Source organism: Suncus etruscus, chromosome 6 (genome assembly GCF_024139225.1).
Source record: "Suncus etruscus isolate mSunEtr1 chromosome 6, mSunEtr1.pri.cur, whole genome shotgun sequence".
Classification (NCBI taxonomy): domain Eukaryota; kingdom Metazoa; phylum Chordata; class Mammalia; order Eulipotyphla; family Soricidae; genus Suncus; species Suncus etruscus.
This window is the reverse complement of record NC_064853.1, coordinates 29,438,079-29,461,833: the sequence shown is the minus strand read 5'-3', so window position 1 is coordinate 29,461,833 and position 23,755 is coordinate 29,438,079. Positions and strand designations below refer to the sequence as shown.

General features: G+C 39.1%; 1 protein-coding gene across 1 annotated transcript in view; it reads right to left on the bottom strand.

Annotated features, from left to right (window-relative positions):
• Nucleotides 1-22,959, bottom strand: part of LOC126011666 (selection and upkeep of intraepithelial T-cells protein 1-like) — a 51,092-nt gene extending 28,133 nt beyond the window's left edge. Inside the window, exon 1 of the mRNA XM_049775480.1 lies at nt 22,698-22,959. Within this exon, the coding sequence (XP_049631437.1) occupies nt 22,698-22,959 (262 nt within the window). The remainder of the gene's footprint in view (nt 1-22,697) is intronic.
• Between the last annotated feature and the right edge of the window lie 796 nt (nt 22,960-23,755).

The window sequence follows — 23,755 nt, the reverse complement described above, 5'->3', positions numbered from 1 at the left end:
ATAGTAATTAGACAAGAAAGAGATTCAAGGGCATACATAAGGAAAAGAAGTCAGCTTATCATTATTTGCAGATGGCATGATATTATACTTATAAAACCCTAGAGTCTGCCAAAAATATCGCAGGAACAACAAACTTGTACAATAAAATCAGGGTAAAATACATACACAGAAATCCATGGCATTTCTGTATGAAAACAAATAGGAGAGAAATTTAAAAACTCTCTCCCACTTGCAATTGCACCTCAAAAAATAAAATACCCAAGATCCAATCTAACAAAGGAGATGAAAAACTCATACAAAGAAATTACTCTGATTTTAAGAATAACTATAATAGAGAATATACCTACTATCAAAGGGCAAGTGAGCTACCAATATTAAATCTAAAAATTAGGCCGAAGTATCCGTTACCAGAAAATTTATAACTCCTACTATCATAAATGTCTCCCATGAGATATCCACCATAACAAATGAGAGCCATGTTCATTGTGACATGCTTGATTCCAGAGAGATAAATATATATTAGGAACAAGAAAGAAACCATTCTATTCTATTCCCACTTTCATAAGACTATTTCATAGGAGCAATTTTCAGAACTGTTGTTTTGACTCTATTGTAACTATTTAATTACTAACAATGAAGACTTTGCTACCAAAGAGCTCTTCTTAAACCCATGGCCAAAGAACAATATAATTTTTATTGTCCAAGTCTAAACTAACTGAGAAACAATACAAATTTTAATAGATTTATAAATTTAAATGTTAATTTTATAAACCATAGTTATGAGATAAATGTATAGTATATATTTAAGTGAATTGACAACCCAGTGATAAGAAAGTCCAATGCGAGGTTGGATTATCTGCTCCCACAGAGATAAACTCAGTTTTACAATTTACTCCATGACTTAATGCTGCTGGCCACACATTTTCTCCATGAGTTACCTGTTCCTTAAATAGATAGGTAAAATTTTTAGAAATAAAGAAACCTCTATTCCTGATCACTATATACTGTACCATGAAGCATGGTAAGGGCAAGTTAGGAGATAGAGTGGGCAATGATATTAGTATTGAGGAATGTGGAGGAAATTAGCTGGCCTTGAATATAAAAGAAAGTCTCTTTTCAGAAACTTGTGTTCCCTGCTATTATGAGTGCAGGATGAGCTGTGGAGAAAGTCATCCGGGTCAAACAATCTGTCCTTACAAACCATCTAGGTTAATAATGCCATAAGCATTGCAACCATTACCTTTACATACTATCTGAGTTAATGATGCCATGAGCATTGTAACCACCATAATTGCATACTATCTGACTTAATGATGTCCTGTGCCTTATGACCACTATCTCCACATACTTTCTGATCGCTGTAATGCTTAAGCAATGTAAAACTGTATTACCCACATTCTATTTCCCGACTGAAGTTTGCCTTTAAAAACCCTGTCCCTACCTTCAATAAAGGAAGTCTATTGCTATGACAATACTTCCCTGCGAGTGGTTTTTGGCTTCCCGCCTTTTCCCAAGTCTGGCCTCAAAGGCTACGGTGCGAAAGAGACCCTAACCCACCTTTGCATCAGCCTCATGGGGATGGGGGCCAGAGCCCATCAGAGGACCACAAAAAAAGCAGTTAATTCTTTCAGTAACAAAATGGATTATTTTAACAAACAAGAGAAAAAAGGGACTCGTCAAAGGTGTATGCCTCGTAGCAAGAATGTCTCATTTATGCTTCCTCAAATCAAAGCTGCAAACTATACAATTTCTGAAGAAACTTCTTTCATGTGAGGCAGAGAGCATATCATTTCCCTTCAGAGATCAAAGGAGTATTTGGATCCTAGAGTTGGTTATTTGCACATACATGGACACACTCTTTAGCCTCCTGATGGTTTTAAATATGGTTTCTACGTATTATTATTTTTTAATACTTGAAAATAGAAAAAGATTTTGTTTAAAGTAATAAAGTAATCCTTTTATTCAGGGGTAAAAGTCAACAGTTATTAATACAGCCTTCATTCTCACCACCACCCTCTTCCTTCTTATCACCAATATTGTTAAAGCCTTTTTATATCAAGTCTTATATCTGTATTTCTTGTTACTTGACTAGAAATACCAAGATGTTGTGCTAGTAATTTAAGGCTTTTTATAAAATTTGTTTAATTGCCTTCCAAAAACAAATACATGGTTTACCCCCTCACCACCATTAATCACAATATTTATGCTATAGTGTGAGCAAGAAATAAGACTATATTAGGTTAAATAAGGAAATATGTTCAGTGTTTTAGAAATATTATATCTTGATATACTTACTTCAACCCAACAAAATAGAAACTGACTCAATGTTATCATGCTTTTGATCACATTTGATACCAAAAAAGATTTACAGAGATTACAGGTGGCTTAAAGTTACATGAAATATGAGATGAAAATTTTATGAAGAATCCCAGCTCCTCAGTGCACTGGAACGAGATATGTTTATCTATTAGTCACTAATTCATTAAAATTAAGTTAGTGGAACTAGGGTAAAGTGAAATGGAAGAATATAGCTCACTTGCTATGCTCAATGATAGCCTATTAAAAATTCTCTCTCCTTCATTTTCATCACAGTACAGTCACAGTCCTGCTTCTCCCACCTACACTTTAGCTCTTTGCCTGGAAGAAAAAAAAAAAACCTGTCCAGTCATGTTTCACCCCATCTTATTCCAAAGAATTAAGAAGAAAGTAAAAAAAAAAAAAGGTTAATATTGCATACTTTACCCAGAATCAAAATCTGAAATAAAACTCAGGTTTAAGGAAATTGAGTTGATCTTTCAATCATTTAGTTATTCATTATGTGTATATGTCATTAGCTGGTAGAAATTTAATGTGCAAACCAAGACAGTCTCTGCTCTTTGGAGTTTATGAGATCATGAACTTATGAGTGCCAGAAAGCTCAGTGCCAAAGGCAGCAACACCTGCAAAGGCCCTGCAGTGGGAGACAGTACAGGAATTGCTGGAAAATTAAAGACCCAGGGAGACAAGTGCAAAAGGCAAAATAAGGGAACTTTGAGGCAAAATAAGGCACAAAGACAGACCATGCAGGCACTAGCACACAGCATTAAGGAGGACTAGATTTTTTAAATATCATTAGGAAACTACTGAAAAGTTTTAAGCCAGGTGTGGAATTTAAGATTAACATGTCCCATACTTACATTTGAAAAGTTCTTTTTGGTTCAAGAGTAGAGTAGAAAGTTTTGAGATGATCCATCAGTGAATCTGCAAACTAGGAAGTCAATTAGTAAAGGGTCCCCTTCATCCTGCTTCATGCTAAGTCCTACAGCAGGACAAATTCCAGATGAATGAACACTTGTTTCCCATACTCAGCAAATCACACTGCTTTTTTCCTTCAGATGATAGTGTCTTTTCCTCCATCCACATTTTCTCTGTTTCATGCTGCAGAGATATCCTTCTCTCTCTTTATATTCTAGGGTGATTAAACAGGATCATTAAACCTGGCTTTTTTATAAGCCTTTCTTTAATCTCTAAGCAGGAATCTATCTGCCTCTAAAGGGAAAAAGTAACACACAATAATCGTCCCTTTCCCAGATTTCCCTTACATTTACAAATTTATGTTTTATTTTGTATGTAAAAAAATTGCAGACCATTCTTTTATTTAAAAATCATTCTTATCCATCAGAAAAACTAAACAGTTGTTGGGTTTATTCACATCTAGTCTTCATGCTATATAAGTAATCTTTCTAGATCCTAATTTAAGTAGCAAACTTGAAAGTTATTCTATCTGACTCTAAAGTTATTCTGACATGAGGAATGTGATACCATAAGAGCAGGGGTTTATTTACCTAGGGTCTCCACAACAAAATGATGAGCCTGGCCTTATTATATCAGACATGCATTCCTTTTCAATTTCATCTTCCTAGGGTTAAGTGCTAAGCTTTACACTTTCATCATTAAATATAATCTTGATAGAATCAAATCAATTATAGAAGGCAATAACCTGCTGGCTTATGAGTCTCTAAGTAAAAATTATCTCTCTTAACTAAAATAATCTTTTAACCAAGCCTTTATTTTATGAAATGTATTTGTTTAATATGAGCTTAAAATGAAATGAAATTGTTAAATCCATAATGATCTGCTCCATTTGTCATTATAGTAAAAGTCATTTTAAATCACCAACATACATTTGTCTATTATGTGCTAGGAGATTTTGAAAAATATTTTTTAATTTTATTTTATTGAAACCATTGTGATCAATAAAGTCCTTTATAGTTGAATTTCAGATATATTGTGAATCAGGGCCATTTCCACCACCAGTGTTGACATCTCTCCACCAGTGATTCCAGAGTGCATCCTATTCTGCCACCCTTTGCCCCCTGGCTTGCAAGTATAACAGGTCCATTTAAGTTTAGATGGTTGAAGTTTAGGTCTCTTAATACTATTGTTGTTGCCTTGGCTTGGAAATTTAGTTCTGTCCTTTTTTTCCTCTACCAATGAACCTGAGACCACTTGGCCTCTTTCCGCATTCTTTCCTTTTTCCTTTCTTATTAATTGTTAATTGTATATTAATGCTTATTAATTATTAATTGTACAGAATACTGAAAAATGTTGTTTTACCCAATATGACAAAGCTTTTCTGTTGAGCCCACACATAATTGGTGTCAATAATCTACTTCATTGACTGTATAATCAATCTAGTCTTTTGGATCCATCCATTAATACTGAAAATACTAGCATTATATTGAGTTTAGTATGACTATCATTCTATGGCTATGTTTTTCTGAAGTTCTTCCTCCCATTTACAGTTCATCGTTGAGAGCTGTGAGATGTTAAAGTAGAAATGGGGGTACCTTTGCACTTCACTTATTTATCTGTTTTGGGAGGAGCAGCTACTCATCATTCTCCTGCTCATGCATTCCTAAGACTTCCATTGCATATGGGAACACTCCTCTATCTCTCTCATACCAGTGGTTATGAGTGAGGAATCATGGACTCAACCTACATTTAGTAGTAGTAGTAGTCTACATTTTCCAACAAACCCAGATTTTCTTTAGGTCGGGACCAAACCCCTGTTCCAGGGTCTAAGCAAATCTGTTTCACCAGGTTTCACAATGAGATGAGTGCTATTATCCATATTTTTTGTTAATTGTAATGTTACAGTGCTGAATTGTCTCTAAATGTGAACTGCAGTGGAAAATGCTAAAGTGTGCTCTAGTACTCCACCTTGTGTTCAATACTTGATTTTGTACATGTTTTATATCACTCATAGCAATAAACTCTTAAGTTCAGAAAAAATAAGAATGCCAAATTAATTCATCTTTATTACACTTTAAGGAACTAGAAAAAGAACAAAATAGGCACAAGTGAATAGTAGTAAGGTAATAACAATTGGCAGAGCAATAATATGCGAAAAATAATGAAAAATAAAAAATATTAAAGATCAATAAACCAGCATTTTGTTTTGTTTTGTTTTGGTTTGGGGACCACACCTTGTGGTGCTCCAGGGGAATATCCAGCTCTGTGCTTAGAGTTTGCTCCTGCAAGTGCTTGGGGGGGATCATTTAAGGTCAGGGCTCAAAATCTGTCCTCCCACAGATACAGTATGTACTCAGACTATTGAACTATCTCTCTTGCCCCAGAGTTGTGTTTTTGTTTGTAATATTTTTTTTTAAAAAAGTGACAATTTTTTATTTAGACAAATTCACACAGAAATAGAATGAATAGACCAGAGCGATAGTATAGTGAGTGGTGCTTGCCTTTCACATGGCCAACTTGGATTCAATCTGCAGCCACATAGTATCCCTTGAGCACAACCAGGAGTAATTACTGAATGAAAAGCTAGGAATAAGCCCTTAATATTTCTGGGCACAGCCCAAAAAACAGAGAGAGAGAGAGAGAGAGAGAGAGAGAGAGAGAGAGAGAGAGAGAGAGAGAGAGAGAGAGAGAGATGGACAACAAACAGACAGACAGACACAGAGACAGAGTAAATGCTCAGATCTAAAATGTAAAGAAAAGGTTCCCAAGCCGAAAGCCAAGAGGTCTCCTCTGCTTTGGAAACTGGTTATGCCCAAAGATCAGAAGGCATTACCTTGGTTCCCCAAAGCTATGCAAAAGATAATTTTCCTCTCTTTAATACAGCTTCCCCAGAGCCATTGATTGTAACACAATAGTAGTTGGACACTTCAACATTGCTCTCTCACCTCTCCATAGATCAATTAGGAAAGAAATACTTAAATTGAGCTAAATAAATGGAAGAGCAGGCTTTATATACATAAAACATATGTATGTGTGTGTGTATACTTAAAACAAACAGGAGGAAGAAAATAATCAAAGAAAATAAATTATTGAACTGGAAAAATAAGTTCAAAGAACAAAGAAACCAAGAACTGTTTTTATTTTTACAAAGGTAAGATCAATAAATCATTAGCTAAAGTCAGAAAAAGGAACTCTAATAAATCAAATCAGAAATGAAAGAGGGATGTAAAAATAGATACCACATAAATCCAAAGGAACATCAGAAGTTACTTTAAGAATCTTTTTGCCATGAAACTAGAGAACCTAGAAGAAATGAACAAATTCTTGTACTCCTACAACCTTAAAAGGCTGAATTAGTAAGCCATGGAACACCTGATCCCTTTTCAAGAGATAGAAATTATAATAAAAGTTTATGGAAAGACAAAAGTCCAGGTCCAGATGCAGTCACTATTTAAGTCCTTATTTGACGCCAAAAAAAAAAAAAAGTTACATTTGAGCTCCTTATAGGAGGGGCCAATGGGCCAGAGCAGTAACACAACCAATACTGCATTTCCCTTGCATGCGGCCCACCCAAGTTCTATTCCTAGCATCCCATATAGTTCCCTGAGCCTACCAGGAGTGATTTCTGAGTGTGGAATCAGGCATAACCCCGAGTGCAGCTGGGTGTGGCCCAAAACAATAACAACAACAACAACAACAAAACACTTTAAGAGAGATATACTGCCAATCCTTTTCTGGTTCTTCCAAAAAATTAAAAACCAGAAATAGTTCCAATTTCTATGAATCAAAAACATCACATCACCCTGATACCAAAAGCAAATAGAGATACCACCAAAAAAAAAAAAAAAGGCAAATTACAGATCGATTTAGTTGATGAATACAGATGCAAAGAACCTCATCAAAATTCTAAACATAAAATCCAACAACTCGGGGCCGGCTAGGTGGCGCTAGAGGTAAGGTGTCTGCCTTGCAAGCCCTAGCCAAGGAACGGACCACGGTTCGATCCCCCGGAGTCCCATATAGTCCCCCCAAGCCAGGGGCTATTTCTGAGCGCGTAGCCAAGAGTAACCCCTGTACATCAAACTGGTGTGCCCCCCATCCCCCCCAAAAAAGAATCCAACAACTCATCAGAAATATGTTGATTCCACTTGGTCACAATTCATGCCAGGGATGCAAGAATGATTTACCACATGCAGGTCATATACCTGCATATATTAAATAATAGACTATAACAATGAAAAAAATAAAAATCATATGTTTATATAAATAGACACAGATACATTTGACAAAATTCAGCACCTAGTCATGATTTAAAAAAAACTCTCAACAAAATGAAGGCACATTCCTCAAAATAATTAAATCCATTTACCACAGGACCACAGCAAACACTATACTCAATGGGGAAAATCTAAAAGCTTTCCCTCTAAGACAAAGTTGCCCACTCCCACCACTTCCATTCAATATAATTCTGTAAGTACTTGCCATAGCAATTAGGCAAGAAAAAGATTTTTTAAGGGCATCCAGATAGGAAAAAAAAAATCAAGCTCTCCCTATTTGTGGATGCCATTATCCTATAATTAGAAAATTCTAGAGTCTACAAAAAGCTCCTAGAAACAATAGATTTATATAATAAAATGGCAGTCTACAAAATTAACGCACTAAAGTCCATGACTTGCATATATGCAAATAGTGTAAGAGAAAGAGATATTTAAAAGAATCCCATTCACAATTGTGCTTCAAAAATTAAATTCTTCTGAATTAGCTTAACTAAAAATGCAAAAGGCCTAAACAAAATAAACTACAAAGCTCTATGAAATCAAGGAGCATACAAGGAAATAGAAACACATTCCCTGCTAATGAATTAGAAGGATTAACATCAATAAAATAACAATACTCCCTACAGCATTGTGCACATTCAATTTAATCTCTATGAGAAAATTATTTTTCAAAGAAATAACTCAAACACACCTGAAATTCATATAGAACAATGAGTACCCTCCTTCTTGAAGAAGTAAAGCAATTCTTGGGGAAAAGAAAATGGCAGGCATCCCTTTCCCCAATGTCAAATGGTACTACAAAATGGTAGTAAATAAAACAGCATATTTTTTTTAATAAAACAGCTTTAGATTGATGGAATAGAATTGAATATCCTCAGAAGACAATCAATTAATATTTGATAAATGAGCAAAAAATAAATAAAATGGAGCAAGGAAACTTCCTTAATAAATGGTGCTGAAGAAACTAGTCATGCCAAATAATGGAGTCAAGTCTGTTTCTAACACCATGCACAAAAATAAAATCAAAATTCATTAAAGACCTGAATTTATAAAATATATAGAAGAAAATGGAGGCAGAACTCCCCAAGATATTGAAACTAAAGGCATCTTGGATGATGATCACTTATTAAGCAAATATCACTGACCCAAAAAAAAAATAAAAGAAAAATAAGCAAATCCTTGGGACTACATTAAATGAAGAAGTTTCTACACCTACACCTCAGTGAAAATAATGACCAGAATACAAGACAGCCACAAAACAGGAGAAACTATTTTCCCACCATTCATCTGATAGAGGTTTCATATCAAAGATTTATAAGGCACTGGTAGAAGTTGAAAGGAATAAACCCTATCAAAAATTGAAAGAGGGGATAAACAGAAACTTCAAAAAGAAGAAATATAAATGGTTAAAAGGCACATGAAAAGTATTCTGTATCAGGATTGCAAATCAAAACATCAATGATATATCTTTCACACTAGTAACTGGAACAGATCAAGAAATAAACCAAAACAGAGCTGGCATGAATGCTATAAGAAAAGGATTCTCATACACTGGGAATGTCAACTGATGAGCCTTTCTGGAAAATAATGACATTCCTTAAAAAAAAAAAGCAATTTTTTTTTGCAAAAGCTGGCTCCCTGTGTGTGACACCAGGCGGGGAAAATCCGCAAAAGTACACCGGCCCAGTGGGGCTCAGCTGTGAAAGACTGTGAGTGTGACCTGTCTATGTCTGTCTACTGTCCTCTTGCGTGAAACTCTTGCGAGTGGGGCAAAAAGAGCCTCCAGAAACCTCGCTCGCCCAGACGCCATTTTCAGGGAGGGACTTCAGAGCATAAAAACCGGCTAACCTTTGCAAAAGCTGGCTCCCTGTGTGTGACACCAGGCGGGGAAAATCCGCGAAAGTACACCGGCCCAGTGGGGCTCAGCTGTGAAAGACTGTGAGTGTGACCTGTCTATGTCTGTCTACTGTCCTCTTGCGTGAAACTCTTGCGAGTGGGGCAAAAAGAGCCTCCAGAAACCTCGCTTGCCCAGACGCCATTTTCAGGGAGGGACTTCAGAGCATAAAAACCGGCTAACCTTTGCAAAAGCTGGCTCCCTGTGTGTGACACCAGGCGGGGAAAATCCGCAAAAGTACACCGGCCCAGTGGGGCTCAGCTGTGAAAGACTGTGAGTGTGACCTGTCTATGTCTGTCTACTGTCCTCTTGCGTGAAACTCTTGCGAGTGGGGCAAAAAGAGCCTCCAGAAACCTCGCTTGCCCAGACGCCATTTTCAGGGAGGGACTTCAGAGCATAAAAACCGGCTAACCTTTGCAAAAGCTGGCTCCCTGTGTGTGACACCAGGCGGGGAAAATCCGCAAAAGTACACCGGCCCAGTGGGGCTCAGCTGTGAAAGACTGTGAGTGTGACCTGTCTATGTCTGTCTACTGTCCTCTTGCGTGAAACTCTTGCGAGTGGGGCAAAAAGAGGCTCAGAGGAGCACGGCCGCTCCGCTTCGCTACGCGGCCGTGCACTCTTTCTAAGGAAAGAACTCCATTGCAACAAGAAGGAAAAATCACACTAAGAACGGCGCTATATCACAGAAGCAAACATTTCTCTCTGGACTGTCTTCTCTGTTGCATGCTCGGGCCTAAGATTTGTCCCAGTGTGAGGCTTCATCCACGGAGGACTCCCCTCCCTTAGAGGCAAGTCAGCCCATCCAGAAAGGGAGGAGCCAGAGGAGTGTGCTGCCTACATCATATAGACAATGAATACCACTACAACACATAGAAAAACCCACAATACAAGTGTGACAATGGGGAAACAACGCAGGCCAGCATCAGACATAGAGAATGAAGATGACAATTCTGAGGACCAGATAATGACTGAACAACTAATCAACCTCTCAGATAAGGACTTTAGACTAGCAATATGGAAGGTGCTCAACAGACTCCAAGAAACCATGGATCGAGTTGAACAGAACACTAATAAGAACCAAGAAAATATGAAGGCAGAAATGACAAAACTCCAAACTGAAATAACATGTCAACTAACAGGACTGAAAAAGTCAGTAAACGAAGTGAATGACAAAATGGATAAGCTCTGGGACAGGGTATCAGAAGCTGAGAATAGACTTGGTGCTGTGGAAGATGAGATACATAACAATTCCATACAGCAGGAGAGATTGGACAAAAAACTTAAAGCAAATGAGCAGACAATGGAAAAATTAGTCAAAGAATGGGAACAGACGAAAATAGAAGTCTATGATAAGATCAACAGAAACAACTTAAGAATCATTGGAGTCCCAGAGACCCAGGAAGAAAATTTCCAGGAAGAATCAATGGTCAAGAACATCATTAAAGAGAAACTTCCAGAGCTAAAGAATATATGTGATCAAATCCTGCATGCCCGAAGAGTACCAACCAAAAGAGACCCCAGAAAAACCACCCCAAGACACATCCTAGTCACAATGACAAATCCCACAGATAGAGACAGAATTCTGAAAACAGCAAGATCAAAAGGGGAAATCATGTTCAAGCAAGCTTCCCTGAGATTTACAGCAGACCTGTCACCAGAAACGCTCAATGCCAGAAAGCAGTGGTGGGATATTGTGACAAGACTGAATGAAATGAATGCTTCACCCAGAATACTATACCCAGCAAAACTCACTTTCCGGTTTGACGGAAGAATACATGGTTTCACAGACAAAAAACAGCTCAGAAACTTCACAGACACAAAACCAGTCTTAAGAGAAAAACTGAAAGACCTAATCTAAGACAAGACTACCCAAAAGACACACCAAATTTTGAAATAAAGATGGCGTTAAATCCCAGGACAATTCTTTCTCTCAACGTCAATGGACTAAATGCACCAGTTAAGAGACACAGAGTGGCTAAATGGATCAAAAAACTCAATCCAACCTTCTGCTGCCTACAAGAAATGCACCTGAATAGTCAGAACAAACATAGACTCAAAATAAAAGGCTGGAGAAAATAAAATAAAATAAAATAAAATAAAAGCTGGAGTGGCCATACTAATATCAGATAATGCAAACTTTATACTCAGGAAGGTTGTAAGGGACAAAGACGGACATTTTATATTAATCAAGGGGTACGTAGAGCAGGAAGAATTCACTCTCCTAAACATATATGCACCGAATGAGGGGCCAGCAAAATATTTAATACAACTGTTGACAAATCTGAAAAATAATATCAACAACAACACAATAATTGTGGGGGACCTTAACACGGCTTTGTCAACACTGGACAGGTCAACCAGACTGAAACCCAACAAGAATATACTAGACCTGAGGAGAGAAATGGAAGAAAGAGGCCTAGTGGATATATATAGGACTCTCCATCCCCAGAAACCTGGATACACATTCTTCTCCAATGTACATGGGACATTCTCCAGGATAGACTACATGCTGGCACATAAAACATACCTCCATAAGATCAAGAGGATAGAAATTTTGCAGACTACCTTCGCTGACCACAAGGCTCTGAAATTATTTGTGAACTCCAAAGGGACTCAGAAGAAACACTTTAACACCTGGAAGTTAAACAGCCTCATGCTCAATAACCAGTGGGTCCGAGATGAAATCAAGGAGGAAATAAAAAGGTTCCTGGAAACAAATGACAATAAAGACACAAACTCTCAGAACTTATGGGACACAGCAAAAGCAGTACTGAGAGGAAAATTTATAGCTTTGCAAGCACACATCAGGAAGGAAGAAGGAGCTTACCTGAGTAGCTTAATGACACAGCTAATAGAACTAGAAAATGCTCAACAAAAGGACCCAAGAATAGGAAGACAGAAGGAAATAACAAAGCTGAGAGCAGAAATCAACGAAGTGGAAACTCAAAAAACAATCCGAAAGATCAACGAAAGCAGAAGTTGGTTCTTTGAAAAAATAAACAAGATTGATAGACCACTGGCAAACCTAACAAAGAAAGAGAGAGAGAGAAATTTGATAACTCGTATCAGGAATGAAAAAGGAGAGATCACTACTGATATGACAGAGATTCAAAGGGTAATCAGAAACTACTTTGAAAAACTCTATGCCACTAAAAATGAGAACCTGGAAGAAATGGATAAATTCTTGGACTCTTATAATCTTCCACGGTTGAAGGAAGAGGATGTAGCATATCTAAACACCCCCATCACCATTGATGAAATTAAAACAGTAATCAAATGTCTGCCGAAAAACAAAAGCCCAGGTCCAGATGGATTCACTAATGAATTCTATCAAACTTTCCAAGAGGAACTACTGCCAATCTTGGCAAGACTCTTTCATGAAATTGAACAAACAGAAACACTTCCAAATAGCTTTTATGAAGCCAACATCACCTTGATACCTAAACCAGACAGAGACGCTACCAAAAAAGAAAATTACAGACCAATATCACTGATGAATGCAGATGCAAAGATCCTCAACAAAATCCTGGCAAATAGGATTCAATGCCTCGTTAAGAAGATCATCCACTACGATCAAGTAGGTTTCATCCCAGGAATGCAAGGCTGGTTTAACATCCGTAAATCTATCAACATAATACACAACATCAATAACAAGAAAAATAAAAACCACATGATCATATCAATAGATGCAGAGAAAGCATTTGATAAGGTCCAACACCCATTCTTGATCAAAACTCTCAGCAAAATGGGAATGGAGGGAACCTTTCTCAATATAGTGAAGGCCATCTACCACAAGCCAGTGGCAAATATTATCCTCAATGGAGAAAAACTGAAAGCCTTCCCTCTAAATTCTGGCACATGACAAGGCTGTCCTCTCTCACCACTCCTATTCAACACAGCACTGGAAGTACTTGCTATAGCGATTAGGCAAGAAAAGGATATCAAGGGAATCCAGATAGGAAAGGAAGAAGTCAAGCTCTCACTGTTTGCAGATGACATGATACTCTACTTAGAAAACCCTAAAGACTCTATCAAAAAGCTTCTAGAAACAATAGACTCATATAGCAAGGTGGCAGGCTACAAAATTAACACACAAAAATCAATGGCCTTTCTATATACCAATAGTAATAAGGATGAAATGGACATTAAGAAAACAACCCCATTCACAATAGTACCACACAAACTCAAATATCTTGGAATCAACTTGACTAAATATGTGAAGGACCTATACAAAGAAAACTATAAAACTCTGCTCCAAGAAATAAGAGAGGACACACGGAAATGGAAACACATACCCTGCTCATGGATTGGCAGGATTAACATCATCAAAATGTCAATACTCCCCAAGGCATTATACAGATTTAATGCCATCCCTCTAAAGATACCCATGACATTCTTCAAAGAAGTGGATCAGACACTTTTGAAATTCATTTGGAACAATAAACACCCTCGAATAGCTAAAGCAATCATTGGGAAAAAGAATATGGGAGGAATTACTTTTCCCAACTTTAAACTGTACTACAAAGCAACAATTATCAAAACAGCATGGTATTGGAATAAGGATAGGTCCTCAGATCAGTGGAATAGGCTTGAATACTCAGAAAATGTTCCCCAGAGATACAACCATCTAATTTTTGATAAAGGAGCAGGAAATCCTAAATGGAGCAGGGAAAGCCTCTTCAACAAGTGGTGTTGGCACAATTGGATAGCCACTTGCAAAAAATTAAACTTAGACCCCCAGCTAACATCATGTACAAAGGTAAAATCCAAATGGATTAAAGACCTCGATATCAGCCCCAAAACCATAAGATATATAGAACAGCACATAGGCAAAACACTCCAGGACATTACAGGCATCTTCAAGGAGGAAACTGCACTCTCCAAGCAAGTGAAAGCAGAGATTAACAGATGGGAATATATTAAGCTGAGAAGCTTCTGCACCTCAAAGGAAATAGTGCCCAGGATACAAGAGCCACCCACTGAGTGGGAGAAACTATTCACCCAATACCCATCAGATAAGGGGCTAATCTCCAAAATATACAAGGCACTGACAGAACTTTACAAGAAAAAAACATCTAACCCCATCAAAAAATGGGGAGAAGAAATGAACAGACACTTTGACAAAAATAAATACGCATGGCCAAAAGACACATGAAAAAATGTTCCACATCACTAATCATCAGGGAGATGCAAATCAAAACAACGATGAGATACCACCTCACACCCCAGAGAATGGCACACATCACAAAGAATGAGAATAAACAGTGTTGGCGGGGATGTGGAGAGAAAGGAACTCTTATCCACTGCTGGTGGGAATGCTGTCTAGTTCAACCTTTATGGAAAGCGATATGGAGATTCCTCCAAAAACTGGAAATCGAGCTCCCATACGATCCAGCTATACCACTCCTAGGAATATACCCTAGGAACACAAAAATACAATACAAAAACCCCTTCCTTACACCTATATTCATTGCAGCTCTATTTACCATAGCAAGACTCTGGAAACAACCAAGATGCCCTTCAACAGACGAATGGCTAAAGAAACTGTGGTACATATACACAATGGAATATTATGCAGCTGTCAGGAGAGATGAAGTCATGAAATTTTCCTATACATGGATGTACATGGAATCTATTATGCTGAGTGAAATAAGTCAGAGAGAGAGAGAAAAACGCAGAATGGTCTCACTCATCTATGGGTTTTAAGAAAAATGAAAGACACCCTTGTAATAATAATTTTCAGACACAAAAGAGAAAAGAGCTGGAAGTTCCAGCTCACCTCAGGAAGCTCACCACAAAGAGTGATGAGTTTAGTTAGAGAAATAACTACATTTTGAACTGTCTTAATATTGAGAATGTATGAGGGAAATGTAGAGCCTGTTTAGGGTACAGGCTGGGGTTGGGGGGGGAGGAGGGAGATTTGGGACTTGGGTGATGGGAATGTTGCACTGGTGATGGGTGGTGTTCCTTTTATGACTGAAACCCAAACACAATCATGTATGTAATCAAGGTGTTTAAATAAAAAAAAATTAAAAAAAAAAAAAAAAGAGAGGAGGGTTAGAAGGTTCAGCTCATGACATGAAGCTCACCACAAAGAGTACTGAGTGCAGTTAGAGAAATAACTACACTGACAACTATCATAACAATGTGAATGAATGAGGGAAGTAGAAAGCCTGTCTAGAGTACAGGTGGGGGGGAGGAGGAAGAATTAGGAGACTGGTGATGGGAATGTTGCACTGGTGATGGGGGGTGTTCTTTACATGATTGAAACCCAACTACAATCATATTTGTAATCAAAGTGTTTACGTAAAGATATTAATAAAAAATAAAACACTAAAATTAGTTTCAAATATAAAAATGAATGCCATAAGCCTTAGCAGTCCTTGAAACTTAGTTGATGGTGCTGTTTTATCACTTGTTTCTTTTGCATCTTGAGGAAAACTATCTATTAAGATACGTGTTTATTTAGTTTGCCTGGAGCCTAGAGTTGGTCTTGTGCCAGGAAACTTCAGGGGTCGGGTCTCTTTAGGCCAAGGTTATTCCTTTCCATGTCCCTCATATTTTGGTGGGCCTATGCAAACAACAATTGCCACTCTAACACCATCTTTACTGTGCTCCTTTGACTCTAATCCTTAAAAAGAACCCACTTAAAATTTGAGGTTAACTTAAGCTAATATGCATGTACATGGAAATGTAGAAAAATACTATGCCTCTAATGTCTAAGGAGTTACATAAGTTTTATGGCTTTAGATTGCTTTGTCTGCTCTAAGAAATATTATAATGTATTACAATCTGGGGACTTTAGGGACAAAGTAATTGTACATGGATTCTGTCTTATTTATCTTAATGTTCTTTGGCTGAAAGTTCAAAGTTAAGATATCAGCAAGGGAACTTCTGAGAATTATGATATGGGTGATTGTCCTTCCACTGTAACTTTACCTTGTCCTCTTTCTTTGCATCTTTGTTCTCATAATTAAAAATAAAAAATTAAAAAAAAAAAAAAAAAAGCAAACTCAGAATATTTTTTTTTTTTTTTGGTTTTTGGGCCACACCCGTTTGACGCTCAGGGGTTACTCCTGGCTATGTGCTCAGAAATCGCCCCTGGCTTGGGGGGGACCATATGGGACGCCGGGGGATCGAACCGCGGTCCTTCCTTGGCTAGTGCTTGCAAGGCAGACAGACACCTTACCTCCAGCGCCACCTACCCGGCCCCAAACTCAGAATTTAGATTTAGCAACTCCACTTGAAATATACTGCTTCTACTTGAAACATAAGGTCTCAAAAACAAAAAGTAGAAAAGATATTTGCACCTTAGAGATTCTTTGCAACATGATTCACAATTCTTAAAAGTTTTGTTTTAATTTGGGGCCACAGCTGGCTGCGCTCAGGGGTTACTTCCTAGCTCTGCATTCAGAAATTGTCCTTTGGTATGCTTGGGGGACCACCTGGGATGCAGGAACCAAACCCGGGTTGGTCCTGGGTCAGCTGTGTGTAAGGCAAACACCTTACCACTGTGCTCTCTCTCCAGCCCCACAATCTCCAAAATCTTAAAACAAAACAAGTGTCCAAAAACAGAAGACTAGATAAAAGAAACTATGACACAGATACAGAATGGAATATTCCTTGGTCATAAGAAAAGATAAAATAATGAAATTTGCTACCAGATGGAGAGACCTGGAGAGTATTATACCGAGTGTCATTAGTAAGAGGAAGAGGGGCCACCATAAAAATGAATGCTCGCATATGAATATCTCATATTATGTGAATAAATTCACATAATAATAGAGTAATGAATGCCCAAAGACAATGAATACAAAGAATATGGGAACTGGTATCGAGCAGGAATCATGCCATGTGAGGGTTCTTCTGGTAGGACAGAAAGGGGCAACATCTATGGTTAAGGGTAATGTTTAATTGGGAGGAGGAGATGTTGATGAAAGGGTTTGAAAGTTTTGGAAGTATGTTGAAAGTACTGTAAGACAGAGGGCAAAACATATACATACATACAGACATATTAAAAAATCACCTGCCATAGAAGCAGGCTGGTGAGTGGGTAGCAAATGAGGATGGGGGAGGCATTGGTGGAGGAAAGCAACACTGGTGAAGGGATCAATGTTGAAACACTACATGCCTGAAACTCAACCATGAATAACTTAGTGATTTCACAGTGACAAAGAAAAAAATTTAATTTAAAGAAGCTTTATCATAGCTGCTGCTCAGTAATACCAGATATTAGATGAGATTACTATAAGCAATTATTACATCAATAACTTAAAGAAGAAACCTAGAAGAAATGGATAAGTTCCTAGAAAAAAATAAAATCAGGTTGACTCAGGAAGAAGTAGAACATTTGTATAGATTAATTACTAGCAATGAGATTGGCCAGTAATAAAAAAAAATCTCCAAAGAGGGTCAGAGAGATAATCCTAGTAGTCTTGCACTTGCTCTGTCCACAACTAGCATTCTTCAGCACCACTCAAAGTGATCTCTGAGAGCAGAGCTAGGAGTTAGCCTTGGGTATTGTTGGATATAACCTCAAAACAAACATAAAAATGGTGAAAGTATCTCCTGGTGATCCAATTTAAAACACTTTAATAGTAAAATAAATTGAAGTAGAAACAAATAAGTGAAAGATAGCATTCCCATGCTATTCAAAACGGCCTACATATTTAATGCAATTACACCAAGAGTTCAAATAATATTTTTTCATAGGGAGAAAAAGTCTTACTTTTTTTTTCAAAGAACTGAATATATTTTGAGAAATAACAAAGCTGAAGACATGTGTTATGTCTTTGACATTATGCTCCTTAGTTAGCAACTACAGCACAAAGCAGCCGAACAGTATTATAATGGCAGTACAAAAAGAAAAATAGATATGTGAATCCTATTCAGAATAGAAAATTCAGAATTAAATTCACATATTGCTCAAATTAAATTTATGTAAGGCACCAAGGACTTGTAAGAAGGAAAATAGTTCTTCAATAAAAAGTCTTGGGAGAAATGGATATTCATATGCAAAAAATAAATTCTTGAACTTTATCTTATACCACACACAGAAATCAAAGCAAGAGTTCAACTATTTAAAGGATTATCTGGAACCATATAATCTAGAAGAGAACATAGGAGGAAGTCTTGATTTTGTCTTGATGGTCTTATACTTTCTTGAATCTGACATGCAAATAAAACAAAATTTAGCAATCTGAACTGCACAAAACAAAAAGTTTCTGTAATAAAAAATTATATATATATATAGGCTCATGGATATGCAACTTTATGACAAAGAATGTTTCTAGGCATTTCTCTTTCAAGCTAGGAGTGAGCTAGAAGATGCTAAAAGTTGTCTTATTTCTCCCCCTTGTGGCTCTATGTTTAACTGTACATTCTGAAAGCTAAATGTGGAGAAAGGAAGAATGTGCACATGTTACTCATGTTTCTATTAATGAATAGAAAAACATTTTCAAGACAGAAATAGGCCACTTAAAATCATTCAATTTACAGATTTATAGTTATCTGTGAATACAACTACTAAGTTCTGAATCACAAGAAATGTATGGCTGGGTATAGAGATGATGAGCAGAGCCTTATCAGTTATTTTTAAGCAACAAGGTGGATGATGAGAGTGCAGCAAGGTAAACGGAGCTGAGGTCTCAAAAAACTGAAATTACTGTGCCAGTCATGTACTGTCCAGCTCTGAATGAACAGTTTTTTTACTCTTTTTTTTTTACTCCAAAAACTATTTTTCTTCGTTCTTTTAACTTGATTGTCCATCACAAATTTAATTTTAATTGATATGTATGGTTCCACTGATAACAATTTACATGGTCTTCAGTCTTACCATCGCCATGTACTGTTTCTGACACTTGAGTGTGGTGGCTGTTAGACCTTAAATGCTGATTCCTCTTAAATAATTTCTATAGGGATGTTATCTGCTATCAGTCACTTTGACATTAAATCGGGGCCTCAAGGAACCTCATGTATGCATGGTCTGAGGTCAAGGGTCTGAGGGACCCTTGGACCAGAGTTTCAGCTCCCAGTACTTCAGTGCAGTGACAGAGAGCAAGTGCTTGTGGGAATAACTAAGCCTAAAGTAGGAAAATGCAGGAGTCTCTGGAGATTGAGGATGTGATAAGGAGGAAGGAGCTGTTCATCAGAGGAACCTCTCAGTAGGGGGAAAAAACATGACAGAGAGTAGTGCTTGAGCAAGAATATTTGGCAGCCCCCAAAAGGGGAACTCAATTTCAGTGGCCCGGTCCTAACCTCTCCATCTCATCTTCTTTCTAAAAACCATGAAGTCCTCTTCAGGACAGAGCCAACACAGATAGATGCTCAAAAGGCTTCTCTCCTTACATGTGGAGGGGAAATGCTGCGCCATTTCCCATCTGGAATCAAACAGACTTCTTATCTGGGCAAAGAAGGATTGAATGTCAGAAGAAGGAAGGTGGTTAGCAGGAAAAGGCTAAAATCCAGGCAGAAAACTTTACTGCCCCTTAAGAGCCCTTGAAACCCTCTACAAACTTTCTAAGTTTTCACCTAGAACCCTGCCTCTCCTTGGAGAAGGCCATGTATGCCCTCTTCACATCTGTCTCTCAGTGCTGGCCTAGAATAATAGACTCAGGGGAGAGCCATGATGATGGGCCTGGGACATCAGGCATTGAGCTGAACTGGGCATTGTCATGATGGCTCCCGTAGTCCTGTCCCACTTTTAGAACAGGGACGCCAACACTTCAAGCTAAACTACCCATCTCATTGCATTGTCCTTTCATTACTATATACTCTCTCTTTCAGCTCTCTCACCTCAGCAATGGGAACATTATTGGTTTATTATAGCAACAAAACCATAGAACCCCATATGGGTTGCCTCATGAGCAGCAGAGTCAGAACAAGCTCTGTCTGATTCCATGTCCTAAGGTGCACCCATTCATCCTTAGATTCTACCAGGATCTCCAAACAGTACCTTGCATCCTGGTGAAATATGGCCAGGCTCCTGCTTTTATCTCATCCCTCAACTACCTGAGACACACAATGTTTCTCTCCACTTTATGGAAGAGGAAAGAAGGGGAACTAGAATTGTAAATGGTCTTTCCAGTCAAGGGTCTAAAACTGCGGCCCGCGGGTCGCAAACGGCCCTCCGTACAACATTTTATGGCCCTGCCCTAGAGGAATCTTTTTTTGTTTTGTTTTGTTTTAGTTGTTTGGGTCACACCCCCCAATGTTCAAGGCGGCTTACTACTTTGCACTCAAGGATCACCCCGACTTTGTCTCCTGCGGCCCGTAGGTAAATTGAGTTTGAGACCCCTGCCTAGGCCCTGTAGATGAGTGGAGAGTCCTAAACAAACATGGACATATGGTGCAAAAAAAATTTGTGTTTTGATCAACCCTGCCAGCATTTCTAGTAGGTAAGAGCCATGCATGTATGTTTGTGAGTCCCACTGAGGCAGAACTGGAGCCCAGCACCAGTTCTTTCTTCTAAGCTTCAAACAATGCCTATATCTAATGCCAGTCCCACCTCTCTGTCTTGAGAAACCTGTTTTCCCTGTATTGGGAGGATAAGGTTGGTTGAGTAATGATCTTCCGCATATGACCTGGGTATCCTGAAGAACCCTGAGCCAGGACGAGTCCACCTTCCCTGGGACCACATTCTGAGTAAGGCCAAGCCCTGTCCCTGATAGCTGGGCCAAGTGGGTTTGGGGGCCTTCCTACCTTTTCCCTGTGCGATAAACCAAGACAAGCTGTTGGAGGCCAGGACAGAGGACACACTGGAACGGGGAGCTGCTGCCTGAAGGAGGAACTGCCCAGGTAAGAGGAGCTGGCAGGGCTGGCAGTATCCTTTCCTGCTGCTTAGAGTACATTACTTTGCTTCTGTCCTTGTTCCCCACTCCTGGATCAACATCACCATCTCTCTGTGCCTTAACCTCCTAAGTAACATTGGTTTCTTGCTTAGTTTTGTCTTTTTGAGGGAACACACTTGGTGATCTTCAGGGGTTTCTCTTGATTCTACACTCAGGAATCACTCTTGGTGGGCTTGGGCGACCATGTGAGACTGGGATTAAATCCAAGCAGACTGTTTGCAAGGCAAGCACCCTACCTGCTGCGCTATCTTCCTGGCCCCACTGCAGGCAGAAATTTCAGACCCTCCCCTGACTATCTCCCCAGCAAAGTGCTCACCTCCATTATAACTTTCATTGTGCCTCTTTTGAGATAAAGTTGCCAGATAACTGTGTTACCTGCATGTTGTCACCTAGAACCATATACAATCTTCCTCTTTCTCACCAAATTCCATGCTAACTCTATAGGTGTTTTTAATGTCTATCTCATGGATCCTTCTCAATCCCCCTTGCCTATCCTCCCTGCAGACACTTAACACCAGCCCAACCCACCAAAGCCATTCCCAGAACCCACAGATTCCCTGTGCCCCTGTGACACTTACGTCTCAGCCCTGCTCATCCCTTCATCAGTACAGCTAGACTTATACTGTCCCTTCAGACTTTTCTGCAGTGTAAGGTAGCCATTTATACAGGACCAAAGATCTCCACTTTCTCTTGTCTATCATATCTATGCATATTATTTTACTCTAACACACACATAATCACAGACTCACATACACTCACTTATACTCGAACACACATTCACACATACATTTTCATACACCTGCCCCAAAACTCAACACACTAACACTCACTCTCCCACATTTATACACTCACATATGTACACCAAAACACAAAGACACTTCTTTCCCCAATTTTCTCTGTGGTAGGAATGTCCATCTTATGAGCCTATCACACATCTGTTATATATCTTTACTATGTTTTTTCTTTTTGTGTTTTTCAAGCATGGAATGAGGGATCCAAAGTAATGTTCAGGATTCTTGGGAATCCTTAGCCAACTGGACCAGTGTTCAATGCAAATGGCTAGAGGATGTGGTGTTACTCAGGCCCTGCAGTGTCAGAGATTACTCAGAACACCCCTTGAAGTACTAAAGGCCTTCAGGGTCACACCTGGCAATGTCCTGACAATACCCCCAGGGCAGCATCCAGTACGTCATAGAAAACCATGTGGTACCAGGCACCATGTGGGTGCATGTTAGACAAATGCCATAACTGCTATGCAATCTCTCAGCCCCTCTTACATGGCTTTAAGGCCAACTAAAACCTCACCCCTTCCTATAGTACTGTCCCTAATCTCTCTAGTGTCCCTTTGACACACCAGCATGTACTCTGAGCTGTTCCTCTTGAGCTTCTTCCTTCCCTTCACCTGGTTTAAATGATACCCATTGGGATGTTCCCTGGGCCAACCTGCACAGCCACACCTTCCTCCCCTCAGGCAGGGTGTCGTTTCTAATTTGTGAGCTGAAGTATAAATCACAAAGTTCTGGTTAGAGATGACACAGACAGGCCCTGAGTGGAGCCCAGGGTCAGGGAATGAGGTGTAAAGCAAGGCCTCACACTGTCTACCAAGTGGACCTCTGCCCAATTTGTCTTCTTGCTTGTCTCCCCAGGTTCCTCTGAGGGGTGGCTGCTGTGAGCCCAAATCTGTTGGAATAGAGTTAAATGACATGCACAGAGTCTTGTCAGGGGCTCAGAGTAGGGTAGTTGTGAGGTGAAACAGAGGTTCAGGGCATGTGCAAAAACCTGAGGATCAAGAATGAAGTGTCTGGAGTACAGGTGGGGGTGGGGTGGGATGGAGGGAGATTTGGGACTTTGGTGGCGGGAATGTTGCACTGGTTAAGAGGGGTGATCTTTATAGGACTGAAACCTTATCACAATCATTTATGTAATCAAGATATCCAAATAAAGAGAAAAAAAAATCACAGTTAAAAAAAAAAAAAAAAAAAAAAAAAAAAAAAAGAATGAAGAGTTCTTAGGAAGAATTTAGGAGCAAGTGCACTTGGGCACTGAGGTGGGTGGTGCAAGGCTACATGGGAGAGCCAGCACAGAACCATTCACCATTGCCTGATTTAGGGAGAATGAACCAAGGCAGGCTGCCAGGATCTGGGCATATGCTCTCCCTGTACCCCAGCCTCTGTGACCTATCAGTACCACAAGCCCCCACAACCAGGGAAGCATAGGATTCTGGGCTTCCCTCTTGCAAGCCAGCCTACTCCAAATCACCAAAACTTTTCCCAAGCCTCAGCTCCCTGCATTGTATAGGAGAGGAGTAGTCAGGCTGCAGCAGGAGCCCATCAGACATGAAGCTTTGCAAGAGGACTAGCAGCCCTTTCCCAGCTCCTCCTGCCCCTTTCACTGGCCTTTAAGAAACTAGGTCTTATGCGCCAAGTGATAGCACAGTGGCATGCAGGACGAACCATTCAATTCCCGGCATCCAATATGGTTCCCCCAAGCCAGGAGCGATT